The sequence below is a fragment of the Pelecanus crispus genome, chromosome 9 (assembly GCF_030463565.1).
Source record: "Pelecanus crispus isolate bPelCri1 chromosome 9, bPelCri1.pri, whole genome shotgun sequence".
NCBI lineage: Eukaryota > Metazoa > Chordata > Aves > Pelecaniformes > Pelecanidae > Pelecanus > Pelecanus crispus.
In genome coordinates, this window is record NC_134651.1 from 18,620,962 (window position 1) to 18,643,638 (window position 22,677).

Sequence of the window (22,677 nt, forward strand, 5' to 3'; positions counted from 1 at the left end):
GATTCTTCCAGTAGCAATGGGGTCAAGCTGTACTCTTGAGGTCAAGGTCAAGTTTCCTTTTCTCTTTTTTCACTCAGAGCAAGTTGAAGAGCTGAATCACAAATGCTAAACATTAGGAGTAAAACCAGGCACCTCTCAGACTCCCTACAGTAAGTGCTAAGCCCTTCTTGGCTGCTTTTTGTCACTCTGCTACTATGCAGTATTTTGTTTTTACATGCTTAATCCTGTCTGGATTGAATCCATTTGACATATAACTCATGCTTCTACGCTACAAAATTAGATTAGAGGTGTGTTTTTCTAGCTGTGATTGAGAGGGCCATCCGTTGCAAACTGCTGTGTGTGCACGAGAAGGCAGTGTACTCCAAAGCAGAGTATTTGAAAGTCTTGCTTGTACAGCAATCGCTAATTCTGCCAGGTGAATGCAAGCATGCAACAGGAGAAGGTTACGTAAAGGGCTAAATAATGCAGCCAGCAGAGTAAGCAAAACTGAAAAAAGTCAAAAAGAAGAAATGCGGAATTCTGCTGGTGGCTTTCCTGAAAATGGTGCCCACAGCAACATAGTCCTATAATATCCTGGGTACAGAAAGGCAAGAAAGGAGGTAATAAAAGCTTTAATTTCAGGTCCTAAAGTTCAGCAGGGTCCTTTTTACATTTAGCAAAAACACCACCACAGCTCAAACAGTAGCGGTACGAATGGCTGGTAGCTGGGGACCTAAGTGTGAACTCAAGTTTACACCAGCTATTGATGTATTCATGTTTAAGTAAATCAAGAAAATACCTGATGTTTATGGTATCTGCATAAGACAGACACATTCACAGCTCCAAAAAAATTATTCTGCTCTGTTAATTAGAATCTTTCCTTATTTCTATGGAACATAAACTTCCTCTAAAAAAACGCGACTTCATAAAAAGCAAAGTGAAACAATATGATCTGTGGACTCCAGTCGCTTTTGAGAGAAGACTCTAGCTAGATGTGCTGAATTATCCTAATCTGCCCAGCATTTGTTGAACAGTGGAGAAAAGTAGTTCAGCATTAATCTATTAGTTGATAAAGGCTATTTAAGTTAGTGTTACCTACTCATAACATAGTATGTTTGGGTGAGAAGCAAAACTGATTTATTTTGCATGTACAAGAAGTCAACAAACTCGGGACTAAAAATGGGTACTTATTAAGAACGATGGTAATGGAATATCAGGGTATGATTTGGAATGGAAGAAAATTTCTCTGGTGCAAAGTTCATGGAAAGACTGGGACTTAAGCTAATCTTCTCTAAATCACAGAGAAAATACGCAGGACTTGAAATTCATTACCTCATATTCTAGGTGACCCTCTAATTACAATACACAAGCAGATACACACAAATATCAGCTGCTTTGATTTTAGCATTAACTTTCCTAATACCTCATTTGTGTAAACATCTGTTTGAGCCAACACTTTGGAAAACCTCTACAATTAAACTTCTCAGCTACTCGTCATGCACGTGACATGACCTGAAAGCAGGGTGAAAATTACTTCAGTACTTTCCATATTCACCTATAAACCAAAGCAAAATGAAGAAAGAAGTCCTCTGATGGGACTAGATGTACATAATAGAGCTTAGAGGGTGAAGCCTGGGACTACTGTAACAGTGACACAGAGGATTTTTTTGATCTCTGTACGTAATGAGACAAAAGCTATATTTAAAAAATTCGGAACATTTTAAAAATAAGATTACAAGTATTAAACAAAAACACAGTAAACTCTGCATGTACGCTTGATGACACAAAGACTGCCATTAGAACTACTTTGCACAGTGAAGATAAACCTCTTTAAATATACTTAAACAGAACTAGATAGAAATACATCTGCTGAGAAATGCCATTAATCTTAAGTGTTTAAGACAATAATTTTGAAGTAAACAATGATATGCATCCAATATTGCTTCAATTTTGCCCAGGTTTATTAACCATTTTATCAAGCCTGAATTTGTTACAGACTTAAAGCAGTAACTCAACCTCTCTATTACATATATTAAACCCCCCCTCCCAGCATATGTTCAGATTAATAGTAATTACTTTGGATATTTAGGGAAATGACAAAGTCAGAGGCAAGCACTTAAATATTTGTAAGAACAAAATCACGATTCATATAAAAAAGATGATATATTGCGGATTTCCACAAAAATTAAACAATGCTTTCTCCCACTTCCAAAACATTGTAACCAATAAAATGATGATAAAGAAAGTTCTATTAACTAAATTTTCATGAAACCACAATTTAACATTTTTCCCTAGAGTTAATTAGTACCTGCTTTCCTTGGGATATTTAAATTATCTGTTTTGTTTGCTTTCTGTATTAGTCAGCTAACCAGCAAGACTGTTTATGCCCCTAGTTAACTGATATCAAATATGTGTCTTTGTACCAGATACGTGTCTCTGGATTAAAAATACATGTCTCCATGGTCTTTAACAGAAATATAAATAAAACAATTATTGAGGCGGTTAAATTTTAATACTATGGTTGTAGAAATCATGTATAGAATATAATACAGCAACAGACTTAGAGATACAACAAAACAAAATTTTCTAAAGTCATAAAGAAAACACCTAAATTAGAAATGTTTAGTGTGATGGCAAAAACACATAGCAACTGCTTTACACACTGTTCATTTTAGATTAAAAACCAGAATACTTTCTAAAAAACTCACCAACTGTTTTTGTATATGGTATTACTTAGAAAACAATTTCTTTATCCTGACAGTAAACTATGCAGCATATCAGACTTAGAGGTAAGGTCGCCCTTTCAAATTAATTCATTTGCCTATGCAAAAACATTAAATAAACTGTATTTAGGGTACAATCTGCACCACTACATTTCTATGCTCTGATACAGTTAACACATGAATTGTAACAGATACATTTATTAATGTAGTGTCTCTCTTTTTTCAGTTGTGGAAATATCTGCAGTAAGACTGACCATTGCCTCCTCGTACAGCAAAGAGCATACAACAAAACCACACTGATCTCGTAGCAGATAAACGAAATAAATGATGCCATGATTGACATGTTCTATTCTTCTGTATGAGCACGTGGCATAAGACATACACTATTCCAACAAGTTCAACAGGAAAAAAAAACCTTCCAGTGTTTTTATTTGCCTATTCTCTGGACTACCCAGTCCTGCTGGCAGAGGGGACAGCGATTATTCTGTTTCACCCACAAGGACATGCAGCAATTGTGGAAGGAATGGTTGCATTCTCCCCAAACCACTGAAAGAGAAGAAAGAACATGTTCCAGTCACACTCAGCTGTCCAATCAACACCTACAGCAAGGTCCAAACTATCATTCTCAGACGTTTATAACCACTGCAAACTTTAGAGACAAAATGGGTCATCACTGATTTATCCACTGAGATTGGATTATTATGGTCATTTCTGATGATACTCAGTTCTCTACCATCAATCCTTGCACTTATTTCCAAGTAGGAAAGAAGAAATGCATATATTCTCACCTTCTTGTATAAAGTGATGCAGTTTTGTGAATGTATGAACACATTCATCAATTCTGTCCAGGAAGTAAGTGCAACTAAGTTCTTCACTTTATCTTCCCCAGTACCAAAATACAGCCAACACACTACTGACTGACTATAACACAAGAGCATCTCACCAAATTCTCATCTGAAATGCAGTGTTTAAACTTAAATGTATGATACCAAGGAGGCACATTTGACACAGTATATAGCCTCAAAATGGGATCTTAGACCAGAAGTTATTCACAGGCTACAACTGTTTCAACACAACAAAAAGGGTTATCTATTGTCCATCTACTCATGAACAGTATTAGTTACTTTGCTTTTTTCCCTTATTAGTTCATATTTTCCTTACTGGAATGCAAGGGTACCAATCAAAGGAATGTTGCAAATTATGCTTTTTTTTCCTCTCTCTATCTTAAACAGGACACTTCGCAATCCAATTAAGATACCTAGAACAGGAAATTCCTGTTCCGATTAAAACAATCATCAAAAACAACAGCGGATTAAGTTTGAGACAATATGCTTCAAACCAGAAAGAACAAGGGCATGGAAAGGTTTACCACTGGTTTAAAAGTTGACTTAAGAGGTTTAATGCAAACTCTTTTGAGACAATTTTCACTATTTCAGATTTAAAGGTATCAGAATTAAGTTCAGATTTGCTTTTGTATACATTGGTATGCAACTGAAAGTATGTTTATGTTTAAACAGCATTATAGCAAACTCAAAAGATTCCACTTTTTACTTTGAAAAGTAAACAAAGAAGCAATTGCCTCCACTATATGTGAATTAAGACTGGGAAAAATACCGCTTTCTAACCCAGACACACATTTATTTCACAACAGAGGATTTTTATTGGTATTACCATTGTGTCTTCTGGCAGGCAGCTCAGAAGGAAAAAAAAGTAGTCTTTTCCTACCCACTGCAGAAGTGTACGTTATTGTCTCCTCAATCACGCTCAAGGTGAGAGAAACTTAAACCTCTCCGTTGCATGTGTCGACTGCAATTCTGAAGCTGTTTTGTCCTACAGGATGTCTGAAGTGAAAACTAATTTTATTAGTGCTCAAAAATAAAGCATAAAGTATTACTAATGTAAAAAGATGACACAACGTAGAACGAAACACCAGTTTACTTTTGAGCACTAATAAAATCAGTATTCCCTTCAAACTTTAAAATGCACCCTATTGAGAGAAGCTTCAATTGAAAAACAAGCGAATGAAATCACTACATACCAACACAATCTTCTTGTTTGTTTTCAGCTTGACATCTAAGACAGGCATCTAAAAGTAAACAAGAACAAGACTCAATTTGATTCTCAGGATTCCATCTTAAGAATAGGTTTGTCAGAGGAAAATACAAACTCTAAAACCAATTTACATAGGTAAAAATCCCAAATTTTGATGTCTAGTTCAGCCCTTTAACATTAAATAACCCCCCCAAAGTTTTAAAACAGCGCACGTGACAATGAAATAGGTATCTGAAAGAGATCACAAGGGCTATAAACTGTCCAACAAGTTTTGTTTATTTTCCATTGCTTTGTTATTTTCATAACTTCTGCTGAAAAAAAGCCTTCTCCATTTTGTAGATATAACAACCAGCAGATTTGTGCCAAGGCACTCAGGCATATTAAGACCAGAGCAAGCACAAAGCCAAACCCTAATTACAGGACTTTGTTTTTTCAGATGTCAGCATCTCCTTTTAAGGAAATCATTCACAATTTTGATTTTTTTTTTTAGGCTGTACATCTTTCACCACAACTCCCACCTCCTCCTCCTTTTTGTATGGTAGTTTTCCTTAATAAGTACCTGCATGTAATTTCCACCAGAGTCACATACACATGCAAATGTATGGGTCAATTTGGTAATATAAATGAATAGATAAACATGGAACAATACATAATTAAAAATATTTATCATCTTTATGCACTCCAGTCTGTGGCTATAGGACTGGATGACAGGTTCAGGACTCAGTAAGATACAGAAGCAACAACTTCCACACGGGCTGCCATAGACATATGCGCACATACCACGCGCAATAGCAAGTGTTCAGCTATTATGGGAGGAAACATCTGCATCCCCTCCAAAGAAAAGGTAATAAACAGAGGTGTCCCACGGATTGGATCTGGCCTACATGTCACTAGTTGGACCATATTTTCCTAGAAGACACAAACATATACGTGCTACAGGAATTTAGATTTGAGTATTTTTGTTTTCTCTGCCAGATATGGCTGGTACTTCTATTTTAGATTCATCCACCCAGACATTCCTCATTTTCTCAGGTAATAAAAACAAAGAGGACAGAAACTCTGAAACAGTTGCCCTTCCCTCACTGAGATAAAACTAAGGCAGTAAATAAAGTTTCCTGTTGTCTGTTCCTATAATTTGTATTTCCACAGCATTTAAGGGCCAAGCTGCAGGGACGATTCAGCCAAACTGCTTCAACTTGTACCCTGGTGCATCGAAGCAAACTGATCTGGGGTCACCTCAATATGCAGGGCAGTAAGCTGTGGCAGACTAATAGTCACTATAAAAGCAGCTTTCCTGTCCTAGCCCTAGATTTGCAGTTTCAGAGAAGCAGCACGGAAAGCTGAGGACAGAAATCACTGCAGCCACACCAAGGTAAGCTGTCCCCACTCCTGCACCAGAACCCTAAGGGTGTCAGTCTGAAAGGTTAGGCAAATCTAAGTCAGTACTGCTGCAATCCTGCCTTTCCCAGCTAACACCTGCATTTTTGCTTCCTTCCCTTGTGCTTCTGTGCCCCTTGAAGACCTCGTTGGTTCAAGGAGTTAAACCAGTAGAAAATTAAGCCAGCTAACACTTCCCTCCCTTGCAAAAATCAATCAAACTAACTTTCAACAAGTGCCAGCTCAAGTCTGGCACTGCCTCCGACCTAAGGTTATGCAGACGCAGTGGCTCTACAGGAGCCAGACCGGGTCTGGCAGGGTCAACATGAAATTGCTAAACTGAAGTCAGTAATGATCAAGTTTCACGTTCTAACAATGTGGTTTGTTCTCAAAAAATGGTTACCAGATTTTCCTGCTAGTTTCAGAGGAAAAGTACTCCCTTGGTCTGGTTATGAAAAATTTAAATCAGCTTTTTCTTTGTTGGTTTTTAAACTTTTATAAAAGCACCGGGTAAGATTTTGTTCATTTAAGATTTTTTTTATAATGCCCCGTAACAGGCTAGGTAGGACAGGGAAGTACATTCTTAAAATTATGGCTTACATGGCAAATTAAGCCAATTTCATATTTCCAGGGTGGTCTCCATTCACCATATAAAAGCAGACAATCTTCAAAACATGCTTATGCAAAAGGTGAATCTCCCACCACCTCAGTCTGGGCTGCATCTTTTTTCTCCTAGTACACCCTTTTGCCTTTTCTGTTCCACAGAACGTTCTCAGTAAACACATGTATGAGAAATGACAGCATGGCATATTTTGTCTCACTTCTGTTAAGCCAAAACCTGAATGGTTTTGCAGTATCACGGTTCCCGGACCTACAAAAGCAGGGTGCTCTGGAGGGAATCTTGGGTCATTTGTCCTGCCAGACTGTACCAAGCCCAACTGAGAGGACAGTTTTGCCTAGGATGACTCAGCACAACAGTAAAAATTGGTATACAGCAGAGGAAGAATTTAAAGAATTGCCAAAGATCCAAGAGAAGCATCATATTTTTAACAGATGTCAGAAAACAGTAATGCCAGTCAGTAAGGAAGCTGCTTTCAAAGAGATTCTCCAGGTTTCAAAACCAGGTAAACTAACGCCTTACTTTCCACAGATTTTTCAGTATGTTCACATGTGTTAAACTGCACTAGCAGCGAGGAGGCTCAGGCAGAAGTGTTAGAGACTCTGGATTAACAGATTTGGAAGATGGATTTATATCCACACCCACAACTGCTGCTGCTTCTTCAAAACCAAAGCACACCGCAAAGAGCAGCGCCACACATCCAGCACTTTGGTGAGCTCGACTGTAGCGCTTGCGGGGCTTGCCGCTGGACGAGACGGCCTCCGCGAAGGCGCCTGTGCAGGCCCGGGGCCCGGCAGGCCAGCAGCCCCCCGCCGGCACCGGCCCCGGCCCCGGCCCCGGCCCGCCCGGCGAGCGCCGCTCCCCACGGCGACGGGCGCGGGGCGGAGCCCAGCAGCCGCTCCGGCCTCCCCGGCAGGAGGGCGGCGCAGGGGGGGCTGCCCGCGGCCGGCCGGGGCAGCGGGGCCCGGCGGGGCAGGGGGAGAGGCTCCCCCGCAGGTGCCCCCCCTCGGGGCACAGGGGCGCCGAGGGCCGCAGGGCCCTGCTCTTCGTTCCGAGAAGGCGCGGAGGAGGAAGCGGAGGCGCGGAGGGGCAGCCCCCCCTCGGCCGGAAACCGCGTCTCTCTCCTCCGAGCGCCGGGAGGGCAGGGCGGCGGGGCGGCCCTCTGGCCCGCGCGCCGCTGAAGCGCCGGCGCCCCCTGCCTCGCAGCGGGGGCGGCGGCCATGGCGGCCGGGGCCTGCCGGCCGGCGCTTACCCATGACCTGCACCCGGCAAATGGCGCAGGTGTCGCACTCCACATCCCAGCTCCACATGGCCACCGCGTTCCACTTCTTCAGCGAGAACATCTTGTCGGGGGCGCCCGCCTTGGAGCCCGCAGAGCCCGGGTGCGAGTGGGGGGCGCCCGGCTCGTCCCCGTCCTCCACATCGGCCATGGCGGAGGGGCGGGGACGCGGCGCCGGCGGCCGCGGCGGCGCCTGGCGGGCGGCAGCGCGGGGCCGCAGCGCCACCCCGCGGCGGCAGCGGGCGCGGCAGGCCCGGCCCGGCCCCGGGCTCCGCGGGGGCCGCGCTGGCGGCGCTCGGGCAGGGCGGGGGCTGCGGCCGCCGCCCCGCGGGGCGCGGGAGCTCCGCAAGAGGCCGCGGCGGCCTCTTGGAGCCGGCCAGCCGCGCTCAGCAAGAAGGAAACTGAAAAATTTTAATAGAAATTAAAAAGTTAAATCGGCTCCCCCCCCCCCCCCCCCCGGCCCCGAGTGGTACTTTCCTCCGTTTGCGGTGGGTGAGACCCGCGCTCCCACGGGACAGCTGCGGGGGGGGCGCACCCAGGAGGGCGGCGGCGGCCGCGCAGTCTCGGCTCCCCGCGGCACCATCTGCGCCCCGTGCTTCGAGCGCAGCGCTGCCGTTCAAAATCCGTGACGGGGACGCGGCGTGTCCGCCAGCACGGGGCGGAGAGCAGGGGCCAAGGGGGGGGCGAGCCAGCCCCCGCTCCTCGCCGGGGTCGCGGGGGCCCCCTTTCATGACCCGCACGTGACGTTAGGGGGGCCCTGAGGATGGCAGCCAGGGGCCCTGCACCCCCCGCCCGAACAGCTCCCGAAACTGCGAACACCTCCCAGCCCCATCAGCCCGCAGCATTATTCCCTGACACGGAATTGCAACAGTCCTCGATATTAAATTCCTGTATTATCTCTATTTTTCATTGTTCCTATATTTCATTATGCACACACTGTGAAAATGCCTCTCGAATTCCTCGTATGAAAATACCACAAATACCTTGCCTTTAAAGTTCTCAGAGTCTGCAGTCTCCAGTGACTGAAAGCTAAGCCTTGCCAGACAGCAGTAATCCTTCCTGGAAATGTCAATTAAATATGGCTACTTTGTAACGTCAGAGTAGGCTAGTCTGAATTTACTTGCTAATTTATCAGCTTGAATTTGTGAGAGGATTAAAAAAAAAAAAAAAAATCAGCAGAACATACGTAAGGGTTGTGAAGCACTAGGGAACTAAAAAGCTAAAAGGGAATTTTAAAGTGGCCGATTACATTAAAAAATATTTACATATACATCTTAAAAAGTGGAGCTTCAAAGCGTGGATAAAAACAAAGCTAAACAACATACATCATCATTTTAAAAGAAATAGTACAGAACTTGGATTTCTTTTCTAATTTACCCAAATAAAAGTATAAAACCCCCTGACTTTTCCAATATAGTGCGCTGTCTCTTTAAGCCTACTTTAAGATAAGTTTGTTAAATAACGTTGGTATGCATGTACAACTTAAACTTTAAAAGATACAATGTTCTATCTACAGTTAGGACAAATTAATGGAAGTTGTAAGAGCTAAAATTAGAAATAGTCCACCTTTCTTTTTCTTTTCTCAAGACTTAACCAGTATTTTCATCTGCACAAGAATTCTCCTGCCACATTGCCAAATAGATCAACTACATTCAGAGCACCTGACAGTGCCCAACACAAATAATTTTCTTGGCAGCTTTAGATACGTACACAGCACTTATTTTCGTATGTAGTCTAGGAGGTTTCTCTGGAGGTATACCCTAAAACAGTGACGTACCCCATCATACACCTTGAACAGGGAGGATCCACAAGACATTACAGATGCGCATGGACCACACTGGTTCACCATAGCTTATCCACCAAGTGAAAAACCAAAGGCAAAAGTCTTCTCCAGCCCAGGGTCTGACCCTTGCGTGTGCGCACACACTCACGCGCCCCTCTCCCACCCTATAATTTCTGATTACTTCATTGCAATTTATCAAGTCTCTGACCACACTGCGGAAATCTCAGTATGCCCACATTGGCTTTGGTGGTTGGGCTGCGCTTTGAGCATCAGTTTGCAAAGCCAAGTGACTCCAGACAATCACACTTACATTGCTGGTTGAGGCAAGATCCTAAATGTGAGTCAGTTCCCGCTTGTACTGTAGAAAAATCAGTTCAGTCTCTGTTCACTAACACCCTATGAGAAGAGTCGTGCCAACCGGAGTACTTATCTTCACTATTCTGTACTAGCACTGGTCCAGTTCTTCATCTACATCAGATTGTGGTGCTAAACTTCAAAAACTAGGCTGGGTTACTGCTTACTAACTTGAGAAATTGTTTCTCTCTCTCCCACTTTGAAAAAAGTATCTGCGCTCAACAGAAATGCTGCTGAGTTGAGGTTTCAAAACACTAACTTTTTGGTTTTGCCAACTTCCCTTCAGTAACAATTGCTGCTGATTGTCACAGCTGGATTACATATGATTATAAAGGTGCAGGAATAATGATATGTAAGAATACGGTATAAATAAGAGTACAGAGACAAAAATGAGATATTTTAAAGGAAGGGAAGGGCAGAGACAGAAATTGCATTTCTTAATCCCCTTTTACCATTCAAAATACCATTCCCTCCAGAAACGTAGTTTTCCTTGTAACAGTAATAACTATAATTTATCTCTGAGTAATTCAGCTTTTAGATGGTAACAACAATGAAGTAATATGTACAAAATTCATGTGAATTTTAAAATTCATTTGAGAAAAAGCAATTTTGGATGACTTTAATGTTGTGATCCCTAATCAAGCCTAGATCTTCCTTACGTTGAGGAACTAGAGAATCTATTTGTAGAACTTTTAATACTTTACATTGGAATGGTTCCTACCTTCAGTTACGTTGAATATAATCAATGTTAAAATTCACACTGGTTTGATGCTCTAAACAAACTTATTTTCTGCTTGCCTGCTATAGCAGACAACAACAGCCTTCAAGTTACTGAGAAGGAAAGCAGCTCCAAGTCATTCTGTGGACCATGTATCAATCTCAGAATGAATTACTGCTAGCGTAGAAAAGGAGTACATGGTGCATCCATCCAGCTTTGCAAGTGCAGTAGAGTAATACAAAGTGTGACTAGAAATAAAAACTTTTCATATGTAATCACACATTTTCAAAGCCAAGGAAAACTTTGTGCAAGATTTTTAAGTGCATTTATGGTTGGGCTTTTTTTAAACATTTTTTATGTTTAAACAGGACACCTAGCAGGTGCCAAATTGACATTCCTCATGGAGATTGTTCTCTACGTACAGAGAGTATTACAAGCAGTTGTAGTGCAAGTTTCTCCAGCTGTGAATCACAGCTTCACTTGAATGGACTGGACTGCCTTCACTAAGTGGAGAGGGTGACCAAATCCTCCTGGAATTCCAAATCTCGACATGTTTCCTAAGGCTGCTAACAGAGTAAACCATACACTTCGGCAGTGGCTTGCATGTTGCGCACCTTGGCCACAAAAATCCGGCCTTTGGTAATAAAGTAAAAAAATAAAAATAGTTTAATCACTTCAGTTATATTGATCTTAAAGATCAGCTATCAATTAGTCAGCTAGCAATTCAGAATGACCTGAATTTTTCCTTGAAAACACTATTAAACAACATGTGAATAAGATTTTTTGCTCTTACCTCAGCTGATTTGCACTTCTCTCAACCCACACTGTCCAATTCCCAAACTCACAGAAGCCAGCCATGGAAGGAACAACTGCTGTCTTGATGTCACCGAGTCTCTCTAGTTTGGCCAGAGTTGAGAGATCTAGAAACTCCGGGGACCCACCATGGTGTGACGCTCAAGCTACTACTATCGTTATGCTAATACAGTAGTGTCTGATGATAACAGACTATAGCATATGTACTAAAAACCCCATGCTTACTCTATTTCCCAATCAGAAAGAAATGCTATAATTAAACTACAATGAAAATACTTAGATGCAAAATGGCTTCTGTTTTTCCTCACTGTGGATGTATCTTACCAATAGGCCTCTCTTAATAGGTTCTCAACAGCTATCAGAGAAGATTTGAAAAGATCAATGATACAAAGTTGAAGTAACTACTTTCTAGTCATAGACTTGTCATTAACTTTGACAATTCAGTTCTTTGTAACTCATCATATTCTTTTTTCTCCTTTTTTTTTTTTTTTTAAACCATCGTGGCATGTTTGAATCTGAATTACTGGGACTAGGCATAATCCAGAAAAGTTTAAAATTAAAACAGCTTTTTGTAAAACTTGAAAAGAAAATGCATACATAATTTTCCTTTGATAATACATTGTATTTTTTATACCTTTTATATTTTTTATATATTGTTTTTATACCTTTGCATGGATATTTAGATTTTGAATGTGTCTGTTCCTCAAGTAAAAAAAAAAAATCTGAAATTTAAGTACATTTAATTTCTGCTATGTAAAATGTCAACTGCCTCTAAAACAGAGATTAAAAAAAAGCCTGTTGTAGTCACTTCCTCCCCCACCCCACCCCCCCAATTTACACAGTTTACCTTGTCATCTCTAATTTTTCTTAGCAGGGATTAGATGGAAACTGGATGCAATTCTCCTCTTCAGGTCTAAGAGCCCATAAGAGCAAACTATGACACAGATTATGTTTGGGTGCTGTCAAAATGTCACACATTTGCTGTACACTTTGCAAGTGCAAATATAAACCGCACCTATTTCAATAATTTGGCAACTCTAGTTTTAACCTGTAACCATTCCCTGAACTTAATCGCTTCGTGATGCTATAAAGCAATTTTTCCTGCACAACTGGGAGGTGGGCAGCAAAACAAGTGGCTCAAGTATATAGGAAATGCTCTGGAAGCCTATGGGTAGAAAAAAAGTCAGTAATATGTCAAACATAGTCATTAAAACAATTACTATCCCTTCCTTCAGTCTTTCCTCCTCATGTAAGAAGCCATCAGGCGTAACCAGCTTCTTTGCCAAGCATGTCAGTTCAAATGAGATGCAGCTCTGGATTTATTCCAAAAGACTGGAATATCCTTTGATGGAAGAGAGATTGCCAATGTGAAATGCTGTTTTCAGTATTAGGAAGAAAGAGATGCTTCGAAAACTATTTTTTTCAAAATAGGAAGGAGGTAACTTTTGATTCGGTATACTCTTCCTTGCTTTGTCTGGTCTACTCTTAAAAATAAAACATGCATTTTTACTGTGCAGTGCTAGAACTTACATTAGCAGTGAAAGCTGTAGAGCAAATACGTCACTGGTACCTTTAACTCTGTCCATATTACTTTATAGAAATGAAATAATAGCTTGCCAACTAAACATTATTTCCTTGGCTGTTTTATCACCTAAAAGAGCTGTATAAAAATTTTCAAGCCATTTTGGAGAAATACTGTCCTGGCATTCTAGAATTCACTTGCTCCCTACAGGCACATATGACATTAAGGAGGTCCCACATGGGAGAGTGGCACAAAATACGATAGCTCTTTCAGTGAGTTTTCACTATGTACTTTGTCACTGTTTTTAACTGTAAGTAAAAATTCATTCTTTCAAATTGGGAAGGGGAAGACTGCATTTGCTTATCTCATTCAGACTTTACTGAAAATGTTCTAAATGGAGTATCTAAATATAGGAATTTGAACTAAGGTCCTTTCAGCCCATCAAGTGATTGTTCAGCTAGAATTATAGCTGCTCAACCAATTGTGTGCTACTGAATGGAAAAAAAAAACCCAACTTGCTTGGCAGCTGTGAATGGGGACATACATAGGTAGGTATCCAAATATGTAGGTATCCAAATTTGGAATATTGTTTTCTATTATACAAGTTATAATCAATTCAATTTCTGCAATAATTTTACAGTAAAGATGCAGTGTAAATCATCAAAGATTGATTCTGGATTCTGATTGTCTCCATGTCAAATAATACTCATTCAAAGCTCCAAGTGCTTGACACCCAACTTGCCTTAATAGTTTTCTTTTCATACTCCTAATGCCATTTAAAATGAATATACAGATGCATCTTCACCTTGTAAGAGTATTTTCATTCTCTATGCACCTTTTTAAACTCTGAATATTGCACAGGCAGTGGTTTGGAAGCATGTACAATGCCTTTCATATATTTTCAAGAATCTTTTGAGAATGAATTTGTGTGGAAATGACCTTTGTTCTTTTTTTCTTTCTTCTTTCCTCTTACAACTTTTTGAGATTTTTGTTGTTTTTTCCACAGCTTGCTTACTCTGAAACATAGAATCGAAGATTATTTTTACTAATAACAAAACTGTTATGGAAATGTCAGGTTTATGATAATGCAAAGAACAGTTATGTAAGTATGTGTGTATCTTGGCCAACTAATGCACGTGCTGGATTGTATTATTACACTTAACTGTTTGTTCTGTCAATAGGGTAACATATATCAGAACACTTAAGTACCGTGTCAATTTATCTGCCAAAGAAAACAATTTAAGCACAGTTGTGTTGTGCCAAAACTATTTCTTGAACACTAGATCATCCATGCCTCTCTGTGCTGTTTGATCAATAGAAATATGCTAAACAGGGCTATTAATGGCCAGTACTAGTAATACTGTTGTGGTTAGAGCTGAGACCTCGGTATGGGCAGACAGCAGGGCTGCAATAGAGGAAGACAGCACAGGAAATACTACTGTATCTGCACACTAGCTATCACCTGTGACAAAACCACCTGTAATAGTTCTTAAGGTTTTACCGAAGTTACCTGATGCAATTGCGAACATGGAAAATAGACTTCAATGTTAGTATGTACAGTTTCTATGAAAAAGAAGCATGAAGCAGACATCCAGAAATAAAAAGAAACCAACACAGGAATTAGGGAAACATACTGCATTTGTGGAATAAATTGCATACCACTTTTACACCAGGAGGATCTCACTGGAAGGGAGACCGGAGTGAAGAAATCACAGAAATGTATTGCTACCCAGAGCAGCAAATGGAGTTAAAAAAAGTATATCCCCACCATTTTGCCTATATTGCCGCATATGTATGTGATTTGGCATAAACTTTATAGAATGAGTTCAAAGACAGAGAAATACCAGTAATTCAGATTCTTAAATGCATTGTGCATTAATCATTAAGTGAAACAAATGGACATCATGACACCTAATATATAGAAGGGAAATCCTTAAAGAAGTTTTACAAAAAAGGTTAATGACTTCTGCATGGGAACCTTTCTGCTTTAATGGGAAAACCCTGTCTACAAGAGACTAAATAGCTCCTGACTTTGCTGAGCTGCTTTAATTAAGTCTAAACCCTTGAAACGTCTCCATTCTTCCTACAACACCCAGGCTCCTCCCTCTCTCCTTCTGAAGCAGAGATTTAAAGCCAATGACACAAAGACCCCAGACTACTTTATAGAATTCTACACTAGGTTCTCGTTTGCTAATTGTTTTACTCTCCGGAGTAAAACTCAGCTATTACTATTCCCCCTGGACAGTGTGGATTTTCAAGTCAGAAACTTGTCTCACATTCCATTCATTAATTTTTTAAAAAATTAACTGTGAAGACAAAATTATGCATATTTTAACTGAGGTTAGCTGTTTGAGAATGGAACTGCATTCTGAATTGAAAGCTGAAAACCAAGTTATGTCGTTTTGTTGTTATGAGGGGACACATCCCCCACCTATTTTGAAATATGACACTTGCTATAAATTTGTGAGGTGATGCCATTTGTCTTAGTATTTTTAACATCCCACTGATATTTGGAACCTGCCCAGTATCAGGATAGACTCCATAAGCCACTGTTAGCAAATCCTGCCCTCCAATCCAACCTCCCCCCCAAAAAAACCCAAACCAAAACACCAGCAAGGGAAGCCGTATAGAAACTTGCCTTATGGAAACTCCCCTTACTCACATGTTTAAATTGCTGGAAGGCATTGCATAGGTCAAGTTTATCTTCTCATCATTCACACTTGCAGACATTATGTCCTGTGTACCATGTCACTCAACACATTTTTTTTTTTACTTTGACACAACTTTCTACTTCTAGATCTGGCACTACCTTGGCCAAAAATATATGCATATACAATTTAAGTATATACATATATAATTAAAAAAAAAAAAAACCAACCCAAACAAAAACACCCCACAAACCCAAAACCATGTAAATATCACACCATGACAGAATAGTGTGACAGGGAAGACTTGACAGGAATCCAAATCAACTACTCAGGAGGAAGCTAGGTGAATTATTTTGGTTGTTACAGAAATCATTGTATGTTTTGTGTTTAAAAAAGTTAGTTCTTTCACAGATTTTTTTCAGTGGTACTGGAACTTGTCCTTGTATTTTTCCATTTGTACAGCTTGATGCTTTATTTAAGATCACATATCTAGGACTAGGATTATACCTGTTTCAATTTTAAGATACTTGTAAAATCAATCAGGTAATCTGTAACATGTTTGGTCTAATTTATAGTAGGGTAAATCAGCAAGATAAGGAGAAAAAGTGAGAGAGGGAAAGGTACAGGACTAAACACAACTTGCAAGGTAAATGCTAAGCTATACTGCATCACTATCATATGGAGAAAATGCTTGTACAAACCTCTCAGCTTACACTGTCACCCTCTGGGGTGTCAGTTCATGACTTGAGATTATTAAAATGACCAAGTATTTGACAAAGCATTTTGCCTGCATCTGGCACCATTTAAATACTTTTTAGTTACAGAAACTATGGGAGAGTATTCCTTCCTCTTGGACTTTTTAAATTTGCATTGCTATACAACACATAGCAGCTTGCCATCCCCCAGCATGGAAAAAAGAGACTGAATTGTATATACTTACGCTTCTTTCATCAAGTACTTTAGAGGTCTATGGATGAAAGATGCAAAATAAATGTCAGGTCTGAGCATTATTGTAGATCACTTGATTTTTATAGGGGAGTTTCCCTCTTCCTAATTTTATCTCTGTCGCCTGCTTTTTGCCATCTGATGAAGGCTTGTTTCCGTATCACCTAGCAGCGATGTCATGGTGTCCAGGAAAAGCGAAGGCTGAGCAGGCAGTGTTAAACCCTGCGGAGCTCCCACCCCGAAGCTTCTTAGCAGGCTACTTCAGTAGTACAGTGTCTGCACGCTGCTCTAGGAGGAAAGCACTGCGTGAACACAAGTCTGGCTGGCTTAGAAGCCTTCTCTTACCCCCCCCCACCCACCCATCATCTCCTCTCTCTGCTCCCCAACACCGCGGAGTGTGTCACTGAAACACCAACCTGGTATAAAGCAGGGGATATCTTGCATTTTTTGAGAAACCAGAGCCAGAATCTTCTGCACTACTATTTCAGAGGGACCAGGTAAGAGATTTTTACCTTTAAGTCTTGAATTCAAGTCACCCAGTAGATTTACTTTGGCTGTTCTATGATTCTCTCAGCTTTTTTTCCCTGTGTAGGAAGAATGACCAAAAATAGAGGAAGAAAGTGGGGAACAAAATCACAACCCCTTAAAGCAAACTGAATTGTCTGACTGGATTTAAAAAACCATATAATTAATGCTTCTAAAATGAGAATAAAGATTTCTATCCTCTTTTTGGTGAAAGTCTTAACTAGACTTTCATATAAAACTGCCACAGCATTTGCAATAATAATTATGCTAAACCAGTTATGACCTCAAACAGCTAAAAAGCTTGGCCATACAATTTTATGGAACATCGTATTAAGAAAGATTTATATATGGAAGAATTTTGTTATTTTCCATAAACAGTTATTAATATAAAGAATATTCTAAAAGTAATTCAGCAAGGTTGTCTGATTGGGGTTTTGTTTGTTTTTTAAATTTTATAAAAAAACCCCCAAAAATTCTTACAAAGCATATTCATTTCCTGAACACTGCAGACAATGCATCTTTTTAAACCTTATTCTGATTGTACAGCAGCTGATTATCAAATTTCCGTCCCTGATTTAGGAACAAAAAGTGACTTTTAAAAACTTACATTTTTAAACTAAGTAATTTAGCTAAATTACAGTCTATATTCCCAGTTCTTAAGCTCTACTCTCAAACTTTGAATTCTTTTTTTTTTTAAACAGCTGCCTATATTGCTGAACCTCAGGAATAGACAAAGTATTCCGCAGCAGTGTTATCACAGAAGAACACAACACTGATACAGTTGCCTTACTGCCATTAAAAGATTTCTGGTTTATTTAATCTGCATAAGCATATTTAACTAAGTTTTATATGATTTATGTAACTATTTGTAAGAACCTTAAGTAAATTGTATGCATTTCTCCATTCTCCTGGAAGCTGCTCTTATTTGTTACTGGGAGCTGTTGCTTATTGGCTAATTTTCATGCCATAGGCATGCTCTTTTAAAAACAATACTGAATCAGTCCTTATCACATGTGAGTAAATGTTGCAAACTTTGTACTTTAAAATACATACAAGTGAGCAGAAGTTGATGTCTTGTAAACACTTAATTTTCCATGTATTATTGTTTACTACATATATAGTCTATAGGTAGACTATATGAAGATAAATATATATGCTCACCTATATATAGGGTCTAAGTGTGCATTTCTCACGGAAGTCATCTGCATATATGATGGGCGACAAAGACGTATAGAAGTGTGTGGGAAACTAGCGCACTGATTCTCAGGGAATCCAGAGTCCTAGGAAAAACTTTATAGCTAGAGGCCTTACGCACCTGTGATTGCTAGCCTAGCCCAGAACTTGAACTTATGATCAGCATAGAAGCTACAGATCTTAAATGGGAATGCCCTTTTCATGTCATGGTTTAGAGAAAACTCAGCTTAATGGAATGGTTAGAGAAGGTAGCATATTAGCAGTGAAAAGAGTAGATCGCTCTGCTATAACCACCACAGAATCCTTGTAAAAAAAAAAAAAAAACAACTTAATGTCCACAGAAAAAAAATTCCTCCTGTACTTCCAATTCAATCTTTAACTTCCTCTCCTTTCTGATTTCTGCAAATGAATGTAGCGACCACTCAGACTGGGCCTTAATACAGCTTACCTCAGAATTAATCAAAATTAATTCCGAAACGGCAGGAAGGTTTGCACTGTAACTCCTAATAGGAGCTTCCATACGAGCAATAAAAGACAAAGTTCAGCTCTCTGTACAAGGAAACAAAACATCTCAAGACACTGAAACAGGCTTGTAAAAAATTACCTTACAAAAAAATGCCCGTAAGCATAGGAGGGGAGAGCAGGTGGCAAAAAAAGTGCCCAGATTACATAAAGAAAGAAGATTGTTAAGACTATTTTTTCCATACGCAATATATTTAAGATAGGTCTGAAATTATATAGCTGATACTGGTACACAGGACAGGTAATGAAAGACAAATCAGTAAGGAAGAAAAAAAAAAAAAAGAGTTATATAACACTAATAACATAGTACTAGATACCCTTCAACACATCAGACTAGACATTGCAAACATTTTAAAAACTGTCAAATTACTAAGGCTTCTATGCACACTATTAAGCTAAATGATTAATTATCACTTTTCTCTCCAACCATCATTCTTAGTTAGAATGTGACAATGCCGTAGATGACCATGCAAGAACCCTCAACTTAATTTTGCATTTTTTTCCTGTCAACTAGATTTATCTCTTTATACCCAACCTCTGTATGTAAACCCCTATTAATTCAGTCTTCAGATAAATGCTAGTATTTTTAAAAGCCAGGCCTCATAATAAACACACAGCGTATCTCGAGTTTGTTGTAATTTATTTGTGAGTTATTCTCAAGCAATGTTACAAAACATTTTAATGTCTTGATAAGAAAATAAAATTTAAATAAAAATACATTCAACAATACATCATCATAACACAAATTAAAACTAATGATAATTTACAATCCTAACAGAACTAATTACTGAATAACATCAACTTTCTAGACTAATCAAAACGAAGGCAACTTTTATTATTAATCATCCTACTTGTACCTAATTACATTCTAGAACATCTACTGCATTTTAAAACATTGTAAAATGAGAAATCAAATCTTAATGGTCACAAATATTCAATGGCCTTTGTTTTTTTGCTAGATATTCCAGTACCAAAGCAAAAAAAGTGCATATTAAAAAAAAAAAAAATTGCAAGAGTATACAATTTAGTTTTTCATAAATTTGACTTTGAAAACAAACAGAAAATGTCTCCAAGGAACAGACACTTTGCCACAGGGTTAATCCATATACAGCAAAACCTAACTTTGACACTCAACCGCATTCAACTTTGTTTAATGGCAGCTTTTTATCAATGGCAATTAATGAGACCCACTTGACCTTGGCAAAACACATTTCTTGGCATTACTATATTTCCTCCCGCCCCCCAATTTCAACTGTTAGCAAATAGAAGTCCCTTAGGATACATCAAATGTGTAAAAAAAGGAAAAGGCAAAACCAGCTGAGTTGATTAAATGATTGTGACTTGCAGACACTAGTACTGAATCCTGGATATTCTAAAATAGTTTGTCTGGCATTAAACCAAATAGTTATTCTAACAAGTTACATTCATTCCAAAAGAGATTTCAATACTGTCTTGCCAACTTGCTTCTATTACAGAAAGCCTCCCTACAACAGTATAATAAATGTATAGTAATTTAAACAGTTCACGGTTTCAAGCATTGTGGATTTCTATTCTATTTGTAAGTTACATTCCTAATTCATTTGGCCAAATCATGATTGTAAAAAACCCCAAAAACCACAAAACACCCAACAAAACACCCCACAGCAAATGCTCCAAGAATGAAAGTACCACATATAGTTAGTATTAAAAATAATATTCCAAGGAGTACCATTGTATTTAATACTGATGAAGCAAAGTTGCCACAGTAATATCTTTGCTTCTTCCTGGTTATGTACATATATGTTCTTTCAGCATAAACCTAACTTCTCAGATGAAACGAGCAAAAATTAATCTTACTGAAGTCAAGAATGCCAGTTTAAAATTGTGTTAAGTGGCAAATACAAATCCACATAACTAAAGATACAAAAATATTCACTGAAGCATTGCTTAAAGACAAAAGAATGTTGATCATTCAACTGATCATAACAAGCAGATACTACAAAGTATCTAAAAATAATCTGGGATAGTCCAGATATTTAAAGTGCTTTGAGTGATTATCGTAGAGATTATTTATTAGATTTGTAGTCAAAAGGTGAGCTGGACCTAGTTATTACTTTTTATAAAAAAAAAAAAAAATCATACATGGGATGATGTAAATTGATCAGTACTTAACCACAATCTGTTCACATTTAATTTTTTCTATCTGTAGGCAAACTTATTCAAAAAGAATGTTGCTACCCTGCATTTCTTTTTAGATTAAGAAAAATATGTACCTTAAAAAAGCCTGAAGAAAATAGATAGTGGTCTAATGTCACTCCATACATTACTCATCCCATATGTAAACAAGAGGTACAACATAAGTTCCCTGATTTCTTCTTTAGTACTTAAAAACATAACTAACACTGGTATCTGCTGTCCAGATTATTTGCAGCATACTGCATGATTTTGTAAGACTTCAGCTGTAGATAAAGCAAGTCCTGACAACACCTAATACAAGGAAAAAAGTCAAATGAATTGAGTGTGAAGCTTCAGATCTTTTCCGTGTCATAGTATCTTGGGATTTCTATTTCAAGATCCGTATCAGCAGGGCAGGCACTCATGGTAAACTCATGCAAGTTTGCAGTGTATGTATTGAGAGATGTAATCCAACCAACAAATGCTGTGTGGATTTTCTTCCATCAAAAAGCTTATTTGTTTAGAAAGTTCTTTCCAATAAGACAACAATGGCAAAACAACATTTAGATTTATTCACACCTGTTACTTCAAGAACCTGGAACTTCAAGTTCTTCAGCAAAATGAGAATAAACCCTAAGACCAAATTTCCAAGTAGATATTTTTCTATTAAATATTAAATAGATTGTCAACACAACTAGCATTTACGTTCATTCTTAAATACTTTGTAAAAATGCATATAAGGAATTTAAAAAAACAAAACCAAAACAAAAAACCAAAACACTTAAGAACATTTCCAGTTTCTTTTTTCATCCAAGTGTGCCACAGTTTGTTTTGGTTAGGAAACTTTTCCAACAATTGGATTTTCTCTGGAAAAAATAAAATACTATATGTAAATATTTTTAAGGTTAACATTTGCTTTCTAGTTCCCATCATACAATTTTAATTTATTAAGCAAACCTATTTTTTTCATAATTTCTACCACTACTTCTGAAATGTCATGATTTGCGGAAAACCTCACATAATTTTTCTAAACAACTTGGGTCAAATACTAAACTAAGCAAACCAAATTGGGGTTTGAGCATTCTTTTTTTCTGGTGAAACAAGCCTTATTGATACAAAGAAAAAATCAGAAAACTTGCTAGTGGTGTTCCATAGATATCATCCAGGATTGAACAGAATTTAAATAATCTGCTCTGGAACAACAATGTACTCCAAAGAACAGATTTTTTAACTTCACCAGAAATAGTATTTATCACTGAGTATGGCAAGCAAATAACAAATAGTAAATACACTGCACGAAAGGTATGTTTCTGCAGTGCAATGTTTACAGTTTTATATAACAATATTTTAATTATTTCTTAACTGAAATTTGAATTTTAAAAAAAATGAGAAGGCAGGCAGACAGTTAGGGATAAACTTTGCGTGCACTTCAGATGTTAAGTTGCAAGTAAACGACAGAGGCATTGCACC

General features: G+C 38.7%; 2 protein-coding genes across 5 annotated transcripts in view; both read right to left on the minus strand.

Annotated features, from left to right (window-relative positions):
- Positions 1-1,626: 1,626 nt before the first annotated feature.
- RNF7 (ring finger protein 7) lies at positions 1,627-8,180 on the minus strand. Of its 3 annotated transcripts, none has more exons than XM_075716618.1 (3): positions 8,003-8,180; positions 4,741-4,788; positions 1,627-3,248 (listed from the first exon to the last, which is right to left on the minus strand). In XM_075716618.1, exons 1-3 carry the CDS (start codon positions 8,178-8,180, stop codon positions 3,130-3,132), a joined length of 345 nt encoding a protein of 114 aa, XP_075572733.1. In that variant the 3' UTR covers positions 1,627-3,129. The 3 variants fall into 3 exon arrangements, with proteins under 3 accessions (XP_075572733.1, XP_075572734.1, XP_075572735.1); XM_075716620.1 differs by having other exon boundaries at positions 3,156-3,248; positions 8,010-8,180; XM_075716619.1 differs by lacking the exon at positions 4,741-4,788.
- Positions 8,181-21,907: 13,727 nt separating this feature from the next.
- Positions 21,908-22,677, minus strand: part of RASA2 (RAS p21 protein activator 2) — a 51,550-nt gene continuing 50,780 nt past the window's right edge. For both annotated transcript variants that reach the window (XM_075716166.1, XM_075716165.1), the window contains one exon: positions 21,908-22,073. In XM_075716166.1, coding sequence (XP_075572281.1) covers positions 22,043-22,073 — 31 coding nt within the window. In that variant the 3' untranslated portion in view covers positions 21,908-22,042. The remainder of the gene's footprint in view (positions 22,074-22,677) is intronic.

What these genes read in the sequence shown, in the direction of transcription:
- RNF7 (XM_075716618.1), bottom strand. Translation starts at nt 8,180, where the DNA reads ATGGCCGATGTGGAGGACGGGGACGAGCCGGGCGCCCCCCACTCGCAC. An exon ending in TTGCCGGGTGCAGGTCATGG is followed by an intron (nt 4,789 to 8,002) that starts GTAAGCGCCGGC and finishes GTTTACTTTTAG; the next exon opens with ATGCCTGTCTTAGATGTCAA. An exon ending in CAAACAAGAAGATTGTGTTG is followed by an intron (nt 3,249 to 4,740) that starts GTATGTAGTGAT and finishes CTTCTCTTTCAG; the next exon opens with TGGTTTGGGGAGAATGCAAC.